The sequence below is a fragment of the Cloeon dipterum genome, chromosome 4, assembly GCF_949628265.1.
Source record: "Cloeon dipterum chromosome 4, ieCloDipt1.1, whole genome shotgun sequence".
Taxonomy (NCBI): domain Eukaryota; kingdom Metazoa; phylum Arthropoda; class Insecta; order Ephemeroptera; family Baetidae; genus Cloeon; species Cloeon dipterum.
The window spans coordinates 943,586-965,852 of NC_088789.1; the positions used below are offsets into that span (position 1 = coordinate 943,586).

General features: G+C 36.5%; 1 protein-coding gene across 1 annotated transcript in view; it reads right to left on the reverse strand.

The window, feature by feature from the left end:
- Nucleotides 1-2,533: 2,533 nt before the first annotated feature.
- LOC135943621 (guanylate cyclase 2G) overlaps nt 2,534-22,267 on the reverse strand; it is a 47,419-nt gene continuing 27,685 nt past the window's right edge. The window contains exons 7-14 of the mRNA XM_065490262.1: nt 21,271-21,399; nt 10,209-10,338; nt 9,185-9,307; nt 8,570-8,659; nt 8,362-8,485; nt 5,957-6,175; nt 4,951-5,042; nt 2,534-4,117 (exon numbers count right to left, since the gene is read on the reverse strand). Coding sequence (XP_065346334.1) covers nt 3,977-4,117; nt 4,951-5,042; nt 5,957-6,175; nt 8,362-8,485; nt 8,570-8,659; nt 9,185-9,307; nt 10,209-10,338; nt 21,271-21,399 — 1,048 coding nt within the window. The 3' untranslated portion in view covers nt 2,534-3,976. The remainder of the gene's footprint in view (nt 4,118-4,950; nt 5,043-5,956; nt 6,176-8,361; nt 8,486-8,569; nt 8,660-9,184; nt 9,308-10,208; nt 10,339-21,270; nt 21,400-22,267) is intronic.

The following is a 22,267-nucleotide window of genomic DNA, read 5'->3' on the forward strand; positions in this document are numbered from 1 at the left end:
AAGTGCATTCAAACAAAAAGAATATATACTGACTTTTGCAAGTGATCGTTTTGGATGTGGCGATGTATGCATGAACTGAGCTGATCCACAGTAAAATTATTCTGAATCGATATGCGCATGTATTAATAATATTATCTGTATTGTCTTTTGGCGAGGCCGTACATCAGACATTTAAAGTGTGGTTGAGAAGTTGAGCAAGTATATACGGCTAGAAAGCTAAAAGACCGCCTTTGACGAAGTTTCTGAGCACACCAATCGATTCTTGAGGGTCGAATTAGGTAAATTGGATAGTTTTTCCGACCGAAGAGTCCAGCGCGACGTGTGAACCTTTTGTCCCGCTAAAACAATATGAATGCCAGAAATGCGCATGCGTCAGAGCTGACAAAGAAGTCATTCGTACAGGCGGTTTTCATGCAAGTGCTCAAACAAGCTCTGATTGATTGTAAAAATTTTTAAAACTATTTGGTTTTGTTTGGACTGCGCACAATTATTTGATATCGATACCAGGAAAACAGTTGAAAAAACAAGATCGAGTCCTTTGAATCGAGCACACTGCTTTGTTTGGTCTAAGGAAATCTAGTCTGTATGTATTATTTATTATTTACAAAGTTGGAGTTTACAAGCTCTCGGCAAATATTGTCAGTTTATTTACCAAATCAATACATAATATTTTTCCATTTACGTTGTTTCCATCGCAATTTATGGAGCCATTGCATTGTGTCATTTCTATCCCTTTAGGGAAAGGAATCTAATAAAAATTGAGTCGTATTTTCTCCACTCTATTTTATTAACAAAAGACCCTGCTGCTGCAGGGCTTCTGAATTCCATACCTTTTGTTGATTGTAAGCTTCCAATGATCGTCTAATCATCGTCTAAAAGTTCTAGGAATTTCGTTCATATGTTTTTGTAAATTTGATTTTTTTTTTATATATTTTTAACTCGAAATTATTTTGGTTCACAATATTCATTCCACTCTCTTCGATTAAATTACCCTTGAGATGCGATATCATTGGACAAAATTTAAACATATAAAAGAACCAAAGTGCAGAACAGAAACCTCTTGTTTTTTTTTTATTTCTGCATTTTACCGATATACAATAAAACCATAAAATTATAGCATTCAAAAACAATAGAAATATACATTCTCGTAAAATTCAACAGAATGGTGCTAATTTTAGTTGAAAATCTAATTCAAATATTAAAAATGAAAATTTTCGATTTTCGGCTTCTTTGCACCTCCGAATCTCGGCTTCTGATATTCAAAATTGCAAAAACTACCTACCGTTAGACTCGTCTCGACCTCCACTAATTAGCAAAAGTGTATAGGGGGTGCTTACCCTCATCCCCTTTCAACCCCATTGCTACAATTTTGATAAAAAAAAATCCATGCTTCCTCGCTCTGGGCTTCAAATATTTAAAATTAACCAAACCTCCTAAACCCTTCAGCTGGTCAGGGGAGGTCGAAAAGAGTCCAGCAATGGGTAGTTTTTGCCATTCTGATGCTTAGAACCCGAAATTTGGAGTTGAGAAATTAACGAAACGTAAAATTGTGCTAATTTTTGCGAGTTTTTGTATTCTTTGCTCCTCAAAATTTCAGGTTCTAACCTTCAGAACTACCCACCCAACCTCCACTAAGCAGCCAAAGGGTTTACGGGGTGCTTACCCCCATTAACTTTCCACCCCACTGCTTCAATTTTGATAATAAAAATTTAGGCTTGCTTCCTCTGGGCTTCAAAACTTAAAGAGAAAAATATTTTTAAATTAACTGAAAATAATGATTACAAAAATCCACATCTATAAAATGTTTTCCTTTTTTAGTTTAGTTTAAGAACCACTTTATCTTCCGGAAAAATGCACAAAATATGAATAAATTTGCGATGCTATGGGGTTTTTGCTGGTTTTTGCGTTTGCGAAACCTGAAAAGAACAATTATTCCCTGATGTTTGCGACGCACAGTATCAATTTTATGCATGAATAAAAAGTGTATTTTTTAATATCTATAGTATAACAACTGTCAACCAAATTAACGTGTGCGTTTCATTTAAAATTCGGCATCTTCTGTTTAAGTGCTTTCATAGCTAAAATTGTTTGCAATAAAAACTGCCGCTATCGATGATTTTGAGGTGTAGGAATTACCAATGAACTCGCAACAATTTTGATAAACTTGGTTACTCACTTTGAATTTGGATGTTCTCGCCCAAAAGCAACTTCAATTTGATTCCCTCCACAGCTTTTTAAATCAATTTATGAGTGGTTTTACGCCTTTGAGAAACAAATAGATGGTTTCAATGCATGACTAGTTGAGAAAGCTGTATTCCTTGGAGATATAGATAAGAAGAAATGTGGCAAACATGCAAATCAAATTTTCGGGATCGTAACAAAATAGGAGGAAAAATCACTTGTTAGCCAAATAATTTCGTCTGCAATCTACAGTGAGACGCTTAATATTTTATTCCAGAAACGAGAGCGTTTCGTTTTCCATCCACAGGGATTTCTCATTTACAAACAATCACATTTCAAACTTGACGTGGGCTTGGATTCAGTCAACAAAGATTCTTTCGCTGATTAATTGTGAAATCAAACGCAACTCCTTTTATTCCAGTCGAAAAGTTTTGGAATGAAAAACCAACGAGCTTCTCAAAAACCTATATTTGAGTATACAAATATTGAAACTATTTACAGGACGACAACATGATTAACGAGGCTGCTTCGTAACAATAGAGATGTTTTTAATTTTAAGAAACAAACCAACGCGAAGATGAATTTGATAGGTTTATTTTAATGACACGGATTTTTATTAATAAGTTATCTTACATTTAACAATAATATTTTACATTCGACATTAATTAGTATAATTAAAAACGACCAGCGATTTTGTTTGGGTTATATTTGACTCATAGTTCATTTTTCAAAAGAAAAATATGTGAAAGCCTAAAAGCCTCTGTACAAATTCAACATTTTTCAACGATTATCAAAATATATTTAGTTGAAAAGCTTGAAAATCTGATCAGGAACGGGAACATGTGACTCCAAGTTTGCTGTTTTGGCGGCGCCAGCGCCGAAATAAATGACTAAAGGCCAGCTTTTGACACTAAATAGATTTTTAATCACAAAATCACATTAATTCCAATTAAAATGTTACAAAATTGGCATCTTTTATTGATTTTAACCATTAAAAATTATTTTTATCATTTTTATAGTTTTAAAATTTAAAATGATAATTTATTGAAGTTCATTTCGTTTAAAATATCAGCAATAGATAAAAAGATATTACAGAAGTTTTTTTTTAATTTACAATTGATCATTTTCTTACCTTAAAACAAAGATAATTATGTCAGTAGTTTCGCCACCTGCTGCACACCAGCAATTACCAAAAAATATGCAATCAAACATGGAACAATTTATATAACGACTCTAAATCAATAATTAGAAATTAATACAATACTCCATTCTTGGTCCCATTGTGGAAAAGAAACTAATTTGATAATCTCTGATTTATTTTCAACGTTTTCTCCAGGGTGAATATCTGCGATCAAAGATTTTGTCAAAATTATTTTTTAATTAAAGGTCCTAGAGCTACAATTAGCAATAGCAATTAGCTACTCGCCGCACTCAATACATTTTTTGCAGAAGATAGCTTTATAATTTAAATGGGTTCATATATCACCAAAATAATCAATTTTTAGTCTTTAGAAAAAATAATAAAACAATCTTAATTTAACAGAAAATTGATTCAAGAATTGAACATTTGTTGCCTTTCTTCGTGTTAATTATTTTAGATATTTTTTTTTATCAAAATTACTCTTAGCTGCGTCGGCATTAGTAGGAATAGTTGAAAATTGACGTGGTACACGCGTACACTTAACACACCGATCTTTCGCTCCCTCTGGTCCGCCACTCGATTATTGTCGTTTGTTCACTGCGAGGCCGTGCTGCACTCTCGCGTCGCCTTCTCGCAGCACTGGCCGTTTTCCTGTCAGTGGCTGAAAGAGGCCCTGAAGCGCCGGATGAAGATGGGCTGCAGGTCCTCGAAGAAGCCCGGCGTGTCCAGCTCGGAGGCGCGAGTGATGCCGCCCTGCTTGCCCACCAACCAGTACGTCTCCAGCACGCCTTTCCCCTGAAATTAAAATCAAAATTAATCTATTTGAATAGAGGTGAAAATATCTTTCAAATTAAATCAAAAGAGAAATTGTTATAAACGATTGATTTGTAATTAAAATCTTGAATTTCGGCTTTTGTCGCACTTCAGCTTTAGAATAGTAAAAACTACTAATTTTCTTCTTCATTATTACTTAAATCACATTCCTGACTATGTCATTATTTAGTGAACACTATATCCTAATACAAATGATGAAGCGTACAATTTATAAAAAAAAATTAATTCCAAGTAACAAAAACAAATAAAAATATTTAAATTTTTTTAAATAAAATTTTTGACTATTTTAAATATTATTGGCAATAGATTTACGGTAACAAAGTATCTGGGTTTCACATTTAATTTTTATTTTTAACATAAACTTTTTTGTATTGTTTTTGGCTAAAGATTTTTTGTTTTATTTGAAATTTCAACAAGATTAACAGAGAAACTTCCATTTTGCATATTCCTTCCAATTAATATAGAAAACATAAAATAATTTAACTTTATATTCCTTTCCCCTGATTAAGGGGAAATATTAAAAAAATTGCAAATGAAACAATGGAACTGAATTACAGTCATTAATTTCTCCCTCTTTCAGCAGCACGAAATGAAAAGAACCCTTTGTCTCAGTGGGAGTAAAGGGAAAAAAGAACACCCATGAAAAATGGCAACAAAGCAGTATATTTTTTGGCATGCAGGCGCGGTGTGGGCGTCATTCTTCATCAGCATCAGGCGGAAGCAAAAAACAAAACAGCAGACGCGAATAATAATCCGCTGGATTTGAGATGATGCATTGAGTGCCGAAAACTGACCTTGACCTCGACGAGACCCCGCAGCTCGGTCTCGAAGCCGCCCACTTGGTTCAGGGCTTCGTTCATTTCCGAGCTGATGTGGATGCGCAGCGCTGTAATCACAAAACAAACTCTTCTAATTTCGCCCTCTCCGCACGTACCATGCAATCAGCAATCCACAATTCCGATATTCACATAAAAGGAAAATCAAATAAAGGAAGGCAATGCAAACGACGCAATTTGTGTCTAAAACTACATCAACAGACAGGCTCGGAAAATTTCCCACCAAAATATTATTTATTGTAAATTTAAAACTATTTTAGGACGAGCCTTTTTTATTGTTTTTAGATTTTAATTAGAAAAGAATAATTTTCAATGAGCTTGGCCTCGAACGTTTTGAGGACTTAAGTAAGATTTCCTATTCAATTTTATTACATTTTCAGGTTCTTCTTTTTAAAATGTTAAATTTGTGCTAGGACAAAATATGCCAATTTTATGGTGAATCAAAAAACAAAACAAACAATGTTTTAGTGTATAATTGTTTTCAACACATTAACAAAATAAACTGTATTAAAAATGCATAATAATTTCTAGATATAATTTTTCAGTTAAATTTTAATATTTGAATTATATTTTTTTCTGTAATTTTTCATTTTTTAACCCTCTCAAGTTGTTAAAAATAGACACAAATTCAAATTTTATATTTTGCTGATTACATAAATTTTATAGTTTTAAACAAACACTATACCCATTTAGAATTTGTCCTTAAATTTTAAACAATGATAATCTACTTATGACTTTCCCCTAAATATTTAAAATTGATCATATTAAAATAAAACATTATATGCTGATTAAGTGTGAAAATTTTCAAATATATTTCATTACGATTTTACCTTGGAGCCATTTAAAAATCCCTGATACATTGAGAATGAAAAGCTAATTCAAGTCTGATTTCCCTTTTCAATGCAAAATTAAAATACAAAAATGAGGTGAATTGCTGAAATTGAAAAGTGGTTTGTATTCTCACGTTCGCCGGTGGTTTCCATCCTGCTGGCGGTGTTGACGGTGTCGCCGAAGAGGCAGTAGCGCGGCATCTTGGAGCCGACGATGCCGGCCACCACCGGGCCGGTGTGGATGCCGCTGCGGATCTGCAGACGCTCGCCCGGCCGCCGCGGAATCGCGAACACCGACGACCCGGCCAGCAGGTCCAGCGCCATCGTCGCGATCTCGGACACGTGCTTCCGACCTGCAATATTGAATGCGCTTGAAAATTGCGACAGAAAATTAATTGATATTTGGAGCATTTTCGAAATTTTCCTCGAAAAATTCCCCAAAATGATAATGACATACATAATTTATGTGATTTAATTTGAATTTTTTTGAAGCAAACATTGATAAAAGGTGCACGATTATAGTTTTTTCTTGAACAACAGAAAATAAATAAATAATATTCCTACAGAACGTAAACATTAATTATAATTGATGAATAATTTCTATATTTCTAAATTGCATGTATCGTCAGAGAATATATTTATTTCGAAACACCGCATTTTGGTTTAAAATATTTTATAATAAACCAAAATAATTTTAAAATAAGTATAAATAAAATAAAGTAAAGTCAAAAAATATTTTAGAATTATTTTAACGGCCTAATTACTACATTAATCAATTTTTTATCTTGCAGCTCTGGGTAGAATAATATCGTCATTATAGCAAATCATGTGATAATGAACTGCTTTTGCATCAAAATGAACGCTCGCTGGTGCAAATTGAGTGAGATGCGCACTGTAGTAAAAAATAAAATAACTCGAGCTTGGAATTATTGAGTCGGTGCGCAGTGCAGAGCTTGCGCCAGCGCCCATTATTTCCGACAATGCATTTTACAGCGCGCTTATAATCAGATTGCCACCTTCCTCCAAGCTCTCCAGTTTCCAAGCTCATCAGAATGAGAGTTAAATTTACTTGCGAATGGCGGAGAGTGACGCGGCTCGAGAATCTGTCTACTAATCACATCTGAGAGTGCGCTCTATTAAAAACTGCCAGATCCAATTTGTGTTCTCCTCTTTTAAATTAATGAAAAATTCTTTGTTGCCAAAGTCGACATTCATTTCAATATATCGTAAGGACTGTCTCCCTACTAGAAATCTAATTTGCTCTTCAAATCTCGAAAATAAGAATTTTTCAAATTTCGTTATTTTTGCAACACCAAATTTCGGGTTCTAACCATCAGAATTGCATAAACTACCATCCGTTGGACTCGTATCAACCTCCTCATCTGAGCAGAAAAATGGTTTAGGAGTTGTTGCCCTCCACCCATAAGTTGCCTTACAGCAACAGAGAGAGAGAGAGAGAGAGAGAGAGAGAGAGAGAGAGAGAGAGAGAGAGAGAGAGAGAGAGCGGTGGCAGAGGAATGGTGGTCACTTTTTTCAAAATTGAAGCCTTGGGGTTGAAAGGGGATAGGGGTAAGCACTCCGTAAACACTTAAGCGGGTTAGTGGAGGTTAAGACGAGTCTAACGAGGGGTAGTTTTTGCAGTTCTGATGGTGAAAACCCGAGATTTGGAGGTGCAAAGATAGCCCGAAAACACAAAAAATAGGAATTATTAAAATTTCGTTATTTTTGCAACTCCAAATCTCGGGTTCTAACCATCAGAATTCCAAAAATTACCAAACGTTGGACTCGTCTTAACCTCCCTTGACCTGCTGAAGGGTTTAGGGGTGCTTTTCCTCCACCCCTAAGTTGATATGCTTCAAAAACCCCCTCGATAAAAGTAAAATATTTTATAACTGAATTTTAATAGTAAATTATTTAATTAAAATATGTTTTTCAGTTTCAGTTTGTAAGAACGGATGCGGTGGTACTTTAAGGGATGAGTTTTGGGCAGTTTAAAATATTTTTAAATAAAATATAAGCCTAGAGAAAGCTTGGTAAATTAATAATCTTTATCAAAATTGTAGCAATGGGGTTGAAAGGGGATGAAGGAAAGCACCCATTAATTACTTTAACTGGTTAGTGGAGACTGAGACGAGTCCAATGGTGGGTTGTATTTGCAATTCTGATAATTAGAGCCTGAGATTTAGTTGTACAAAAAACACAAAAAGTCCAAAATTTCTGAACAACGAAAATATTTTTTAAATAGCATTTTTTTAATATTTAATATTTTTAACCTAGTAAATATAATTATGATTATTTAAAATGTTTATATATGATATCTGACAAAACTGACAAAAAAAATGTTCAAAATAATTTTCAGATTAATGGAAAAATTGACAGATTATAATTAAATAAAATGGCTTTTAAGAAATGACTTCCAGCTCTTTTAACGACGCTATCTTTTCCACAAAAAAATGACATCCAATTTCACCCAGACCCTTATTATAAATAAAATGTTTTATTTAATTTGTTCACTTTTCAGTTTGAATTTTTTGCATACCGTTTTCATCGGGCAGTCCGGAGGCGACCATGTAGGAATCTCCGATGGTCTCGACCTTGTAGACGTCGTAGTGCTCAATTCTGGCGTCGAACAGCTTGTAGATGGAGTTGAGGAAGCGCACCACCTGCGGACACGACACAACAGAGCAGCGAAAGTGCATTATGAGAAAGGCGCGTCGAGGGATCAGGGGCGCGAACGCAATTAGCACCTCGAGTGGCGTGCTCTCGGCCGCAATCTCCGTGAAGCCGACGATGTCGCTGAAGTAGACGGTCACGTTCGAGTAGAATTCGGCCGGCACCTGTACAAGAAAACACAATTTAGCAGGGCACACACTCAGGTCGGCGAACAATTAATGCGGCAAATCTGCGGGACAATCATTTTTGTGGTTGACAAACTGCTCAAGAAACGCCACATTGACCACTCCGAATGGTTTGCAATTAAAGAGAATAATAAAGGAAAATGATTGTTTAAAGACCGTCTTTGCCGAAGTTTCTGGGCACACCAATCGATTCTTGGGGGTCGAATTAACTAAAGTGGATATTTTTTCCGACCAAAAAGTCGAGCGCAATGCGTGAACTTTTTTCCCGCCAAAAAATATGAATTCGAGGAGTGCGCATGCGTCAGGAGTTGGCTGGATCTGACAAATAAGTCGTTCTTACAGGTGGTCTCTCGTTGCAAGTGCTAAAACCAGCGCTGACGCATGCGCACTTCTCGCATTCATATTGTTTGGGCGGGAATTAAAGTTCTACTTGTGCTTCGCACGTCGCACGGCCAAAGTATAAGAAAATTGGTGCAGCTTTGCTTTGAGAGTGTAGATACGCACCTCCTGGACGTGTTTGAGCTGTCGAGCGACGCTGGGCGGCAGCATTTGGAAGAGCAGGGTGTCGCTGCGGCGCTGCTCGGCCTTCAGCTCCTGAGCCTTGATAATTAAATTGGTCGCGTACACCTGCCGCAATGAAAGTGATATTGTATTATTAGCCACACGCACTCTGCCACTGCCTCGCCGACGTGCAAATTACAAATATACGAATTTCAAATATCAAATTTAAATTTGTTTTATTTTTCATTACTGTTCGAAATAATTATGGAAAACGCATAAGGAATTTCTTAAATGCAATGATTACTTTGATTAAATACAAGAAAATTTATTTAATTAGATATGTAAAAAATTGTAAGAATATTTGTTATTGAAAAATAAAAATTTATAAAGAGGAAAAGTAATTTAAAAAAATTATATTCCTAAATAAAAACATGTTTATAATGGTTTCCTTGAAAAGGAAAATTCAGATTAACTCTCGCTATATCACATTAGATGTCCTATTTATAATCTTCAAAGACAAATTGCCTGAAGGAGCCACCGCTTTTAATCAAAAGCCAGAGCAGAAAGTGGCTTTTGCGCCGCGTAATGAACAAACAAAAATAATCTAGTTAACAAATTATAAATGCTCGAATTATTACGGAGGAAATCCCACGCACCGAAATTAGTTTTTACTCAGCTCTAAAATTCAAATTGGCTCGGTTCCGAATTTGGCTTCAATAAATTTTATTTTCAGCTCAAAATTATTCTTCTTTTTATTTAAATTGTCTATACGATCAAACATAAATATTTTCTTGATGCTCATGAAGATTCTCATCCTAGAGATTAATTAATTAAATATATATTACTTCATTATGGTTAAAGCAATTTTTTTATATTTTAATATAAGAATTACAAACAAAATACTAACGCTAAAATCACATCAAAGCAAAAAAAGTATAAAATGTAACAAATTTTTTTGTTTACTATCAATTATTTTGGAGGCTCTCAAAATCGATTTGGTGAAAAAAAACGAGGAATATATGATTACCTGAATGGTGGCGACTGCATTGCAGACAAGGACGATGATGATGGGCGAGACGACGAGCACGAGCGCCAGAATGGCCATTCCCTCGGCCTCGCGCGAATTCGCCTCTTCCAGGATTTTGTCGATACTTGACCTACAAAATTAACGCCCTGTAATTACGCTGTTGTTGCTCTCTGTGATAAATATTGTGTGTTTGTCCGCATGCAACCGCATGCAGGCTGTTCGCGCCGCTATTTAATTAAGCGCGCGCTATGCACCAACTCCGCGCTTTTTGTTTTGCGCAACAACAATCGATTGCGAGAGACGCAAAAACCGCAAAATTTAACCGCTTTTAAATTTAATTAGGACCACGGCGCATGATTAATTCGTAAATAATGAAATAGAGAGGTAATTGTGTCTGTTTCAAAATTAATTAAAAACCAGCACGCTGGAGAAAAATTGGTACGTTTTTTTATTCATCGCTAAACAGCTCTTGAAATGTAGATTTTTCGCTTTATCTAAACGAGATTCTTCAGCAAATACCACGGAAAATTTAAAAATAAACCTTTTCTTTTTAAAATAAGTGATTTTCTAACAATTTTTTAGTTTAAAAAGATTAAAAATTGCAAAAATCGCGAAAAAGGGTGTTTTTCAAATCTTATGATCTAAAGTGAAACTTATAAAATATACTCTGAAATTTTTATTTATGTACACCCCTGCTTTGAAACTACTTTAAAAGACTCAGATTTTTATTATCAGAATTTTCCAACCATCTAGCATTCTCAGCCAACGCTGTTCTTGTATTTTTATTCTGTTTTAAATTGAGATTTCTCGAACACGAAAGCGAAATTAATTCAGAAAATAGAAAAAACCTTATTAAAATAATTTTGCAACTTAAATTTACGCATGAATAAAAAAGAAAACATTTTGCTGCGACTAAGAGGCGAATGATATTGATTGCGCTTTCGTGTCTCATTTGAATAATGGAGCGGCGCCGAGAGAAATTTGCCATTCGGTCCTCCATTTCACCGCTGAGCCCATCTCGAATCTAATTTGGCAGACGTGCGGCTGTGTAATAAATTCAATTAATAAATCATAATAAATTTGCAGAGCTGCGGCGGCTTTTTGCGTGGGTATGGCGAGAGGCGTTTTGGGTCGTCGTCGGCACAAGTTTGCTCCCCTGGGACACCTTAATGCACACACACTCGTCGCTCCCAATTCCGATCTGTCGACGAGAAAGACGCTTTATTTTTTGCCACTGTGCGCGTGTCTCTCTGTTTTCTTATAGATCAAAGTGGAGCAAACAAACAAACAAACAAACAAATAAATACTAACAGAGCTCCGCACGGCCGAGCAAATAACCAGGGTTGCGAGTTTTTTTTTACATATTTTTAGACTGTTTTTTGAATTCACTTTGAGGGGGTTGAAGCAGCTCATTCAGGCAGTTCCTACAATAAGTTGTTTCTTGTCCAAAAGAATAAAAAAATAAATTAAGAAATATAAATTAAATTTTGCAAGGGATTTTCACTTCTCCAGCCCTTTTTAGGACCTTAAAACTGACTATGGCACCGACAAATTTTTCCGTTAATATTATTTTTCTTTTAAACTAGACCAAAACATCCTTTCTTGGTGGTAAAATGACCAATATATTGTGTGCATTCAAGATACAAAAATTATAAGAAGAGCTAAAAAGGCACTGGGAGCCAGATTCACGTGACATTCAGTCTTGTTAAGTACGGCGTGAAAATGACAAAGCGTGGCTTGGAAAATTTATCATGAAAATAATGAATATTTTTGTTATTTCTTTACTAACAGCTGATTACGCCGGTAATTGGTGAATCGACCGTAAGATGGCACATCAGGCTAATGGAAATGAAACAAAATACGCGGGAATTAAATTATTAGATCGATACGCCTCTTTTTTGGCGCTTCTGATTGGCCGCTGGACTGTCTCCTGACTGGCCTCCGTTATATCGACGCCATATTCACTTCTGACCGGCGGGAACCAACACAGGTCGCATCCCGGACCCCGGTGTAAAAATGTTTCAGTTAATTTTTGGGTGAATTCTCTGCTTTAAAGACGCAATTGTTCATCAAAAGTCTTAAAACTGGCATGGAGTGAGTCAGACGCAGAGAAATTCCCACCTTAATTCTTGTCTCTAAGCCATTTGCATTCATGGGGCCCGGAATTAGCGCTGGATTCCGGCAGGGCTAATTGGTTTCTGCCAGTCGCAGAGCAATTTGGCCAATTTGCTCGCTAGAGAGAGAGAGAGAGAGAGAGAGAGAGAGAGAGAGAGAGAGAATACGGTGAAAAAGAAAATTGAGTCGTCGTCTTTTTGCTGCCGCTGCCGGTGGCGGCTGAAAAAATTGGCGGGATTCGCTTGGTTATGCTTTTTCCGTGCGCGCTCGACAGGAAATTCTATTCAGCAGGCTACTACGCCAAGCAATTATTTTCCAACTGAATCCGCAAATATTGAAAAGCATTGACTGGCATCTGATTTTTGTCCTATTGGCTGTTACTCAGGTTTCTCTTTCTGTGTAACACGAGAATTTCAAAGTGAAAAGGAAAAACGGTAGCGTAATTTGAGAGTTACAGTGAATATAATATATAAAATCTTTTAGTCGAGCTTTATTTATCCTGTTGGAATTCACAAGACCTCTTCAGTATATTTCTTACCATTAATTAAAAAAAATACAGATATTTTTCTATCCTTTTTCCAATCAGAAAGGAGGATAAAAATCGAGAATGTCATTCATATTTTCCTTGAAAAATTTTCATTCAATCAGAATCCTTTTCCAACGCGGTGAAAGGCCGCAATGCAGATTTTCCATAAATTTTTTTCCCTTGAAAAGAAAAAAATGCTTTATTCAGCTCAGCGTACGTTTAATCGGTGGAATTCTCGTCGGCATTGGTGTGTCGTGTCAGTCGGTCTTTTGCAACAACGTTATATAAGCGCTTTTGCTTTCCTCTCTCGGTAACGCGAGATGCAAAGTCGATGGCGATGACAAAATTTAACGGCTCGCGCGACGAGAGAGAACGCGCAATAAAAGCGGCTGCGAATGGCCCGCCGAATAAAATTCAACAGATTACGTTTTCCTCTCCTGCTGGGATTTCGATTGGGCCGGCAGACGCATCGATTAAACAATCCTGAACACGCAAAACCTTCTAAAATATTAGCAACACGTTAATTAGCATGTGAATTTTTCACGTTAATGCATATTAGCTAATTTTTTAGGATTTTACGAGACATAAAATTTTACGAGCTCTAAAAATTTAACCAAATTTGCTGTCGTTTAATAGTTTTTGACAGAAATTTCTGTGTTTCCCTTTTTTCTATCCGAAAAATACTTTGGCAGAAGATGATTGGCGGAGAGTGTGCCGGCTCATTCAGTTTATTGCGCGTCAAAAGTAGTGGACGAAATTGTGGCGAGAGTGAAAGCTTTTTTCTTTCGCCCTTCGCTTCCATTTACACACGCACGCGCGCAACACAAATAATAAAAGGTTACGAGGAGCAAAAGAGCGCGCTGGAAGACGTGCTGGACTCAATAAGGACCGCAGATCCGAGCGTCATCTCTTTATTGCCGCCTCGGGACGTGAAAAACAGTGCGCTGTTTTTCCCCGGCTCATTCATTCAAGTGGAAAAAAATCATTGAAGACTTTTTCGCCGGCCGCTAATTGAACGGCAAAAACTAAGTTGATTATAAGTATCTCGCACTCACCCAGTTAATTATTAAACTTTCACTATTTTAAATACGTTTAGCGACTGGATTGACAACATTTTGTCCGCGCCAAAACTTGAAAAGATCTTGTTGGAAGCGAGTGTTCTCGATCTTAAGCATCTCCAGATGCTAAACTCCTCGATTCAAGAAAAGCGAGTTTTAAACAACCTCCACACTTTCCACATCTATTTTACTTCTCCAACCAAATAAAAATAATACAAATAACGAAATTAAATTAAAGAATGCGAATTAAAATGTTGTCAAGAGTGCGTATGCATTTCTTCCGAAGTTAATCGATTTCAAGTATGTAGCAATGGAGAATCTTCGTAAAAAATTTAAAGACCCACTCTTGGCATGCCTTTCGACTCCACATGAACATAATTACATCGATGCATGTATTTGTAAGTTGATTGGTGTGTTTTAAAACGAGAAATATAGTAAATAATTATACCAACGAAATCAAAAAATAAAATTCCCAAATTTTGTTTAACGAGAGTATAATTTTTCCGTTCAATTTTTGCCCTGACCTTCCTGACGAAAGTGCGAGAGCACGGGCTACAGAGTGATATTGATGCTTTACGACTGGCCCATTTACGAGCGCCAATGCGTCCGGCCTGGCCTGTGCCGTGATTTACGGACTTTGGTTTGCCTTCTCTAATACCTTTACGTCCTTCGCGCTATTAACATCGACTCTCAAATTGCTTCCTTGATCTGAAATCGATCTCGTATCGTTTCCCGTTCCATAAACATTTATTAAACCCTATTTTGTGCTGAAAATCGTGGCTAGAAAGGTTTAAAATTATTCAGATCTTGTATAAGGACTAAGAATAAAATAAAATAGTCTTGTTTCATTGTAAGCATGCGAATCGATTTTATCGAGGGAAAATTTTAGCAAGGCTTATTCATTTTGTAACGTGTACTAAGAAAAACATTTTCCCAGGTTTTTTCTTTTAAGATAATACACATTTGATAGATCTTACGCAACTAATTTTTTTAATTGAAGCTGAAGACGAATTTGATGTTTTAAAAGATCTTTTACAGTTTATGATACACATTTTATCATTCTTTTCAATTGTCAACCACAAAAGATTCTTCTTTCATCGCGGAGTGCATTCTGTCGAAAAAGTCCCACATGAGCCAGTTCCAGTAAACGCTCGGTTCAGTCGCGATGTCATTGCTTGTCGTCTTATTTTTACCACAGTTTTTCTCCAGTACTTCGTAAAATTCTTTGAAATATTTGCAACGATCTAAATGTCCACAAGGCGGTGTTACAGATTTTGATCTTCTCAACGAATTTTCTCGACACATCATCAAAAAATTGCAGCAGCTTTTGGTGGTTTTTATCATAATAAGATTCTTTCAGGGCGGGTGTTGCCTCTATATTTTCCAAAATGTTCTTCCACGACGACTTTCTGAATCCTAAATTCTTGTCCTCGTAGGTGTGTCGATGAGCTTGTCGAGGAACTTGGCGTACCACTTCATTAAATCTGAATCGTCTGATTCCTGGGATTTGCTTCTCGAACTCGCTCCATAGTGGAAATCCGTGCGCCTTATTGGAGAGCAAGAAATGAGCTGCATCGCCCCAGTATTCTCCTTTGCTCTTCTCCAGTTGAGACAAAGACATGACATGGTTCCTGCATCCGATTAAATTTAATCCAATTAATATTTCTATTCAAAAAATGTCATACTTACTTTACTTTTATGTAGAACGGAAAGGTGGCATTAGCAAATCTAAAACTCTCTAGCTGCTTCTTTTTTACGTCTTCCGGAGCGTTTCTGAACACGTCAAAGAGTTCTAATTTGCTTCCCTTCCATGAAGACTTAATAGAAAAGTCTCTGGAAACGTTGACAGAACTCGTTTCGTCGCAGAATTCATGTTTCAATGCGTATTTCGTAACACTCTTCGGTATCGCCTGCGCAGTGATTGAGACTAGCAAGAAATGATTTAAGAACCTTAGATAACACTGGACAAAAATATTTATAAAATTTCATCAATTTTCCTTTACTGAGAATTCAGAGTGCGATATTGTTTCGTATAGAATGCCTGTTATTTAAAGATAACTGAGAATACACAAAGCGATTTGATGCATGTTGGAAATCTTTCTTTAAATATTTGGCTTGGTAAATCCAGAATTCTCTGACGCATTGTAGGCTGATTATTGAATTTTTAATCTAACAGAGCTTTATTTCCTTTCACAGCCGAGAGTTTCACCTATTATATTAGTTGTATATCAAATACTATATTAAATGCTGTATTTTCAATACATTTAAATTTTAGAAGGCTGCTCATGCGCGGCTGCAAGTAATTGGAATAATTACATGAGACTTTAGAAATATTAGTTCCCTCACTGAAATCCTCAGAATTAAGACCTGCGTCTTGCTGGCCTTGCAAGAGCGCGTGACTTAAATATTTCTCAGCAACGTCTAAACTCATATATAAATAGTCCAGTTTCTCCAAATATTAGCAAATTATTGATTGACTAATATCAATCAGCTTTTTAATATTTATTAACGTTATTATCTTTGAATTCTAAATTTATCTATTGGAAAGTAGAAAATAATTATATACTGCGGATCAACTTTGTAATAACGATTAATGATGTGGTTAAGTGACTCTAACAATTATCAAAAGGCTTTCAATCGCGAAATTGGCCATATTTACCATCACACGTTACTTATTAAAACGCAGACGTGACTTTGAATAAAATGCATACTGTGGCTGGCTGGCGCGAACGCTTATAGTTGCTGCTCGGCAGAGGTAAAAAAACCATCTGATTGTGAGAGAAAGCCCAATAAAAAATGCAGCCTCCTCGACAACTGAGGGGAGAGGGTGCATTTGTACGCGTCAGTCAGTGGTTGGTTCTGACAATTCGTGCACTGAAGGGCGCGGAAACTACGTTATCCTTAAATATTGCTCGTTTCACGCATTCAAAAGAAATGCCAATTCTGTAATGTATTTAACGATTCTTGATACGAGTGCCTCTCAGAGGTCAGTATTAACAGGCCAGAGATGAGTGTCACAACACTCTGTTTTGTAAAATTGTATTAATTTTTTACTTCTAAGTGAAATAGCGTGCAGTCAAACATAATATATGAAACTCTAATTGATTTAGATTTCCAAAAATAATAACTTATCTTCTGTCAAAACATAAAACTTGTCCAGGCACCATAGTTAAATTCGTGGTAATGTTTAACTTAACAATTAGCTGATATGGTTTAATTTTTTTAATTTATCATACCATAATACCGAAAATAAAATGTAATGTATGTTATGCAAAAATGCAGTTTATTCGAGACAAAAATCTCAACATATATATATTGACATTAAATCAATTTTGTTTTTTGTATAAACATTGTTTCAATTTACACGTTTGACGTGATATACATAATAATAAAGACAGCGGTATTATGGTTTACCAAGCATCGACTTTTATAAAATTTGTTGACCCTCAACGGTGGCTTATATAGACTCTGATGCCACTTTCATCGCCTTTTCCATTCTGCCGAAAAAGTCCCACATTAGCCAGTTCCAGTATACGCTAGGTTCAGTCGAGATATCATTGCTTTGCGTCTTATTTTCACCACAGCTTTTCTCCAGGACTTCGTAGAACGCTCTGAAATATCCACAGTGTGCTAAATGTCCAAAGGCGGTTGGACAGGTTTTGATCCTTTTGTAGAAGTCTTCCGACACCCTTTTAAAGAAGTTCAGCAGATTTTGGTGGTTTTTATCATAATAAGATTCTTTCAGGGCGGGTGTGGCCTCTATATTTTCCAAAATGTTCTTCCACGACGACTTTCTGAATCCTAAATTCTTGTCCTCGTAAGTGCCGATTAGTTTGTCGAGGAACTTGGTGTACCACTTCATTAAATCTGAATCGTCTGATTCCTGGGATTTGATCTCACAGAACAAAGCGAGGAAGCAAGGCAGCAGAATCTGGGCCGCCTGCCAGTCCCTAATCACATCGTCCTTCTGCTCTTCGTAGTTTGTTATTCTTAAATGGACTCCAATGCATTTTATCACTATTTTTCGGATCCTGTTCTAAAACATTGAAAAAATCTAAAATAAGATATGTAGGGTACCTACATTCCGTCAAACAATGACCATTCTTTAACACACAAATTCACACAACAGACAAATCACATTGTTTGACGAGCATATATAAACCGACGCGACTCAATTCAAAGAGAGAGAATTCCTGCAGCAGCCTAGACGACCGGACCAACCCTGAGGACAAACTGGACGAGGACCCTGTAAGACGTAAGATCGCCATCGCAGCGAGACGATGTAGCTTCCGTCCCCGATGCTGTCGATCGCACGCCTGGGCTTAAGCGGTACCACACTTCGGATGCTGCGCCCCGCTTCACCGAAGTGTCTGACGAACCCACTCGGACACGTCCCGAGTCTTTATTCCGTCCCACTCTCCGAGCCTCACTACCACTACACATTCAAGCCACGCAGCCCAGTCTACTTATTTCCGATGTCGTCCCATCTACCACAAGTCGCAGTCCACACACGCAGCCAACATCATCAACTTTAATAAAATTCATAATATAGGAAACCACTGCGCATCATAATTCCTTCCTATAGATATATAGCTCAGTTATGATTAATAGACTTACCTCGTATTGCAATTCCAAACTATTAGTTGGCCCAGCTATTTCCTTAGTGTAAATCAATTCGTCAAAGGGTGGTTGAAAACGAAAACGAACTGACTTAAGTTCCGATATCAAGGTTTCCATTTGTTTATCATCTAATCCTTCAAAGACATCTTCAAAATCTTGCGGAGGATGCCCGTTGTATTTGTCTCGCATAAAGGCTTTGACCTTGCCAATCTTGGCATGTAATTCGATTCCACCAGTTGAATGCAATATGGTGCCAAGGATTCCTCGGTCACCGGCATCAATATTGAACCATGCGCCTATGTGTTTCATTTAAATACTTATCAGAAGAGGAAATACTCCAACACTTACTTAAACTTTCGTTTACACCGATTACTTTTTTTCTGAAATCACCATTCGCAGAAATCAAATCATCGTAAACGTCTGACTTTTCCAATCCAGCGTCAGAAAATAAAGAGCGCAATACATAATCTGTCCCAGCTTCTATCTCAAAAACCTCATTCTCTTTTAGACGCTGGTGCCCTGCTCTTACAAGTTTTTCATTCGAGTGTCCAAAAGTTGTCAGGTTTGGGATTGGCGTTCTCCAGAAATCAGGATTGAACAAGAAATTCCTATTTTTCAGCGGCATCTTTCTTTTCTGCAACTGGAAAAGGTTCCCACGTGTGTCCCAATTTTTCCAGCATTCCGACTTCAAATTGTGAATGCGTTCTGTTCCTTTAAAATATAGACAAAATACAAGGAAAGGCAAGATTCCCCCAAGGATTCGTTCGAAAACTCTTAGATTTCCAACAAAGATTTCTTGTTCGCTTCCGACTTGGTGTTGCAGGTAGTCGAACAGAAATCCGACGTTGCGTTTAGCCGACTTGAGCAGGTTGTGCAAGCTCATTAAATGAGGCTTGAATTTCGCAGGAACAGGAATCGAGTAAAATTCGTCCATATGAAACTCAATCAATGACATAAGATGCATCGTTAAAGCCAGCCACTGGAAAAGCAGAACGGGCTGGAATGGCAATTGGACCACAATAATCGGTTGCAAAGCCATGAATACTTCTTGAACGTCTACGGCTTCGCGTGGAGGTTTTTTATGCTATTTAAAAAATTATTAATAATTATTCCGCATCAGTTTAATATTTTAGGTACCTTTAAAATGAAGTTGGTCAATTCAGTCGAAATGTGTGGCCTGCATGAAACCGTTGAGTCAATCGATCGGATTTGCTCCTCAAGCTTTCTCCACATTGCAAATCCGTGCGCCTTGTTGCAGAGCAAGAAATGAGTTGCGTCTCCCCAGTATTCCCCTTTGCTGCACTCCAGCTTGGAAAAATCCATTTTATGGTGTCTGTGTATTTGATTAAATTACGTCAATTAGAAACGAAGTAAAAATTGTATGCTTACCCAGAAGGAATATAGAAAGGAAAGGTCGCGTTAACATATCTATAAGTTTCCAGCTGCTTCTTTTTAATGTCTTCCGGAAGGTTTTTCGACACAGGAAAGTCTTCTAAATCAAACATTTCCTTTTTTAAACCTACTTCAAATTCAAATGGAAACGTCGGCCAAATGCGTTTCATCGGTGGCACGTTCGTTTGTTTCGACATTTTCTGCGTAATAGGTCGAGCTTTGTACTGACGGGCTAGCTAAGGTGCATAGATAAAAAATCTGGAAAATTTGACTGATCGAATGCAGGAAAACTTTGCTGCATTTGTGAAATTTGTGCCATAGAATTCCTGACATTTCCTTCTATATCAAAGGAATAGAAAAAGCACAAGGGATTTGAACCATGCTAAGCATTTAGCTAATAAATTCCTGCTTCCAAATTCAGAATATTTGGTTTATTTGTCAGTTCTAATTTTTTTTCTTTTATCTATACCAAAGCCATAACATAAATGAGAGCATAAAATTTAAAATCAAATTTATACTGCGCGAAACTAAGCAGGACAAATTTAAATACAGGAAACGATGAAGACCTCTCTCGAAAAATGTTGTTTTTGGAAAAATGGCTATTTTCAGACTTCAAACCCTTATATAATCGACTGTTTTCAAAGATATTTTAGAAAATTCGGTATCAAACGACGTGTAATCAGTCCTATCAAATTTAATCATTTGCAACCCTGACCCAGAGCTATTCCTGAAAAACACGTTTTTATTTATTATTTTTTCGGAACACCTTTCGTCGTGCGCCAAATCTCTCCTTCTACAATTTTTGAGATAAATGAACGAATTTGGTGACAAAAGACGTAGAATTTAGCTCCACACTACTAATGAAAGTGCAATTGTTGTAAAGTTCTACCCTCAATTTTTAATACCCTTTTCCGAAGGTAGTCCCCAAGGGATCAAAAAGGCAAACTTTCAACCCCTATAAAAACTTTTATTTTACTTTGGTTTGTAGGTCGTGTGTATGCCAAACGTCAAGAGCAATAATTGCACCAGAGTCTAGGGACTTGAAGGCGTGAGGTGTTTAACAAATTTTTGTAATAATTACTTTTGCGGTGCAATTCACTGAACAATTATAGCAAAACAAAATGTTACTAATTTTGCTTCGCTCTTAATTCGAAAATTTAGCGAACCGTTGACAACGTAATAATTTAAAATAATTATAATATCTTCAACTCTAAATAATAACTTAAAACACTCGCATTCAGATCGTCAATTTTTCAATTAAAAATCACTTATTGTAACAAAAAATATTTTTTTCATGGAAACAGCGTTAGTTTTTTTTGTGTCAAAATAAAAGAACTGAAGATCCGCCTACCTTATTTCCTTGCGGACTTCTTTTTGGAAGGTGCGCAGTTCGGTGACGTAGTTGGCCATGAGATCGAAGTAGGTGGTGGCCTCTAAGATACTTGGACTTTGACGCACGTTCTGCAGCACCAGCTGCCGTCTAAAACAAACATGCCCTCCTGCTGATCACACTCCTCGCTCTTTTTTATTATCCACGCGGCTGGAGACACTTGAGATCGTTTCAACAGCCTCCAGCTACTTGCGAGTCAAGACGTCAAATTTAGTGACTTTGCAGGATGTTGCTACTGCAAGAATTTTTTATTTTATTTTATTCAATGGGAGAAGTATGTTGAAACTGGACAAGGATAGGTTTTCTACGTGAAAATAATAGAAAATATGCATGAAAACCAAGCTTCTCAAAAAACCCAAAATAAATTTGAATTGCTTCAATTTTGTTATTTTTGCAACTCCATATGTTGGGTTCTAAACAATAGAATTGCAAAAACTACCCACTGTTGGACTCGACTCAATCTCCCCTGATTTACAAAAGGGTTTAGGGGTGCTTAATTTCCACCCCTAGGCTGCTAAACTACATCAAAACCCCCTCGAAAAAAGTAATACATTTTTATAGCTCTTGAGTTTCTTAAAATTAATTCTTGCAACTAATTAAAAAATGTTTTCTATTTTATTTTTGAAAGAAGGGATGTGGTGGTAATTTTGAAGAAGTTAAGAGTAATTTAAAGTATTTTTAACCGCATAGGAAAAATTCAAAAAAATTTATTACCAAAATTGAAGCAGTGGGTGAGTGGGGTTGAAAGGGGTTAAGGGTAAGCATCCCTTAAATATTTTGGCTGGTTAGTGGAGTTTGAGACGATTCTAATGAAATTCTGATATTAGAACCCGAGATTTAGAGGTACAAACAACGCCCAAAATCGAAAATTGTCAATTTTTAATTTGTATTTCTCGAAAACTAAAAATAACGCCATTCTGGCGATTTTTGACGAGGATTATTCTATTATTGTTTTTTG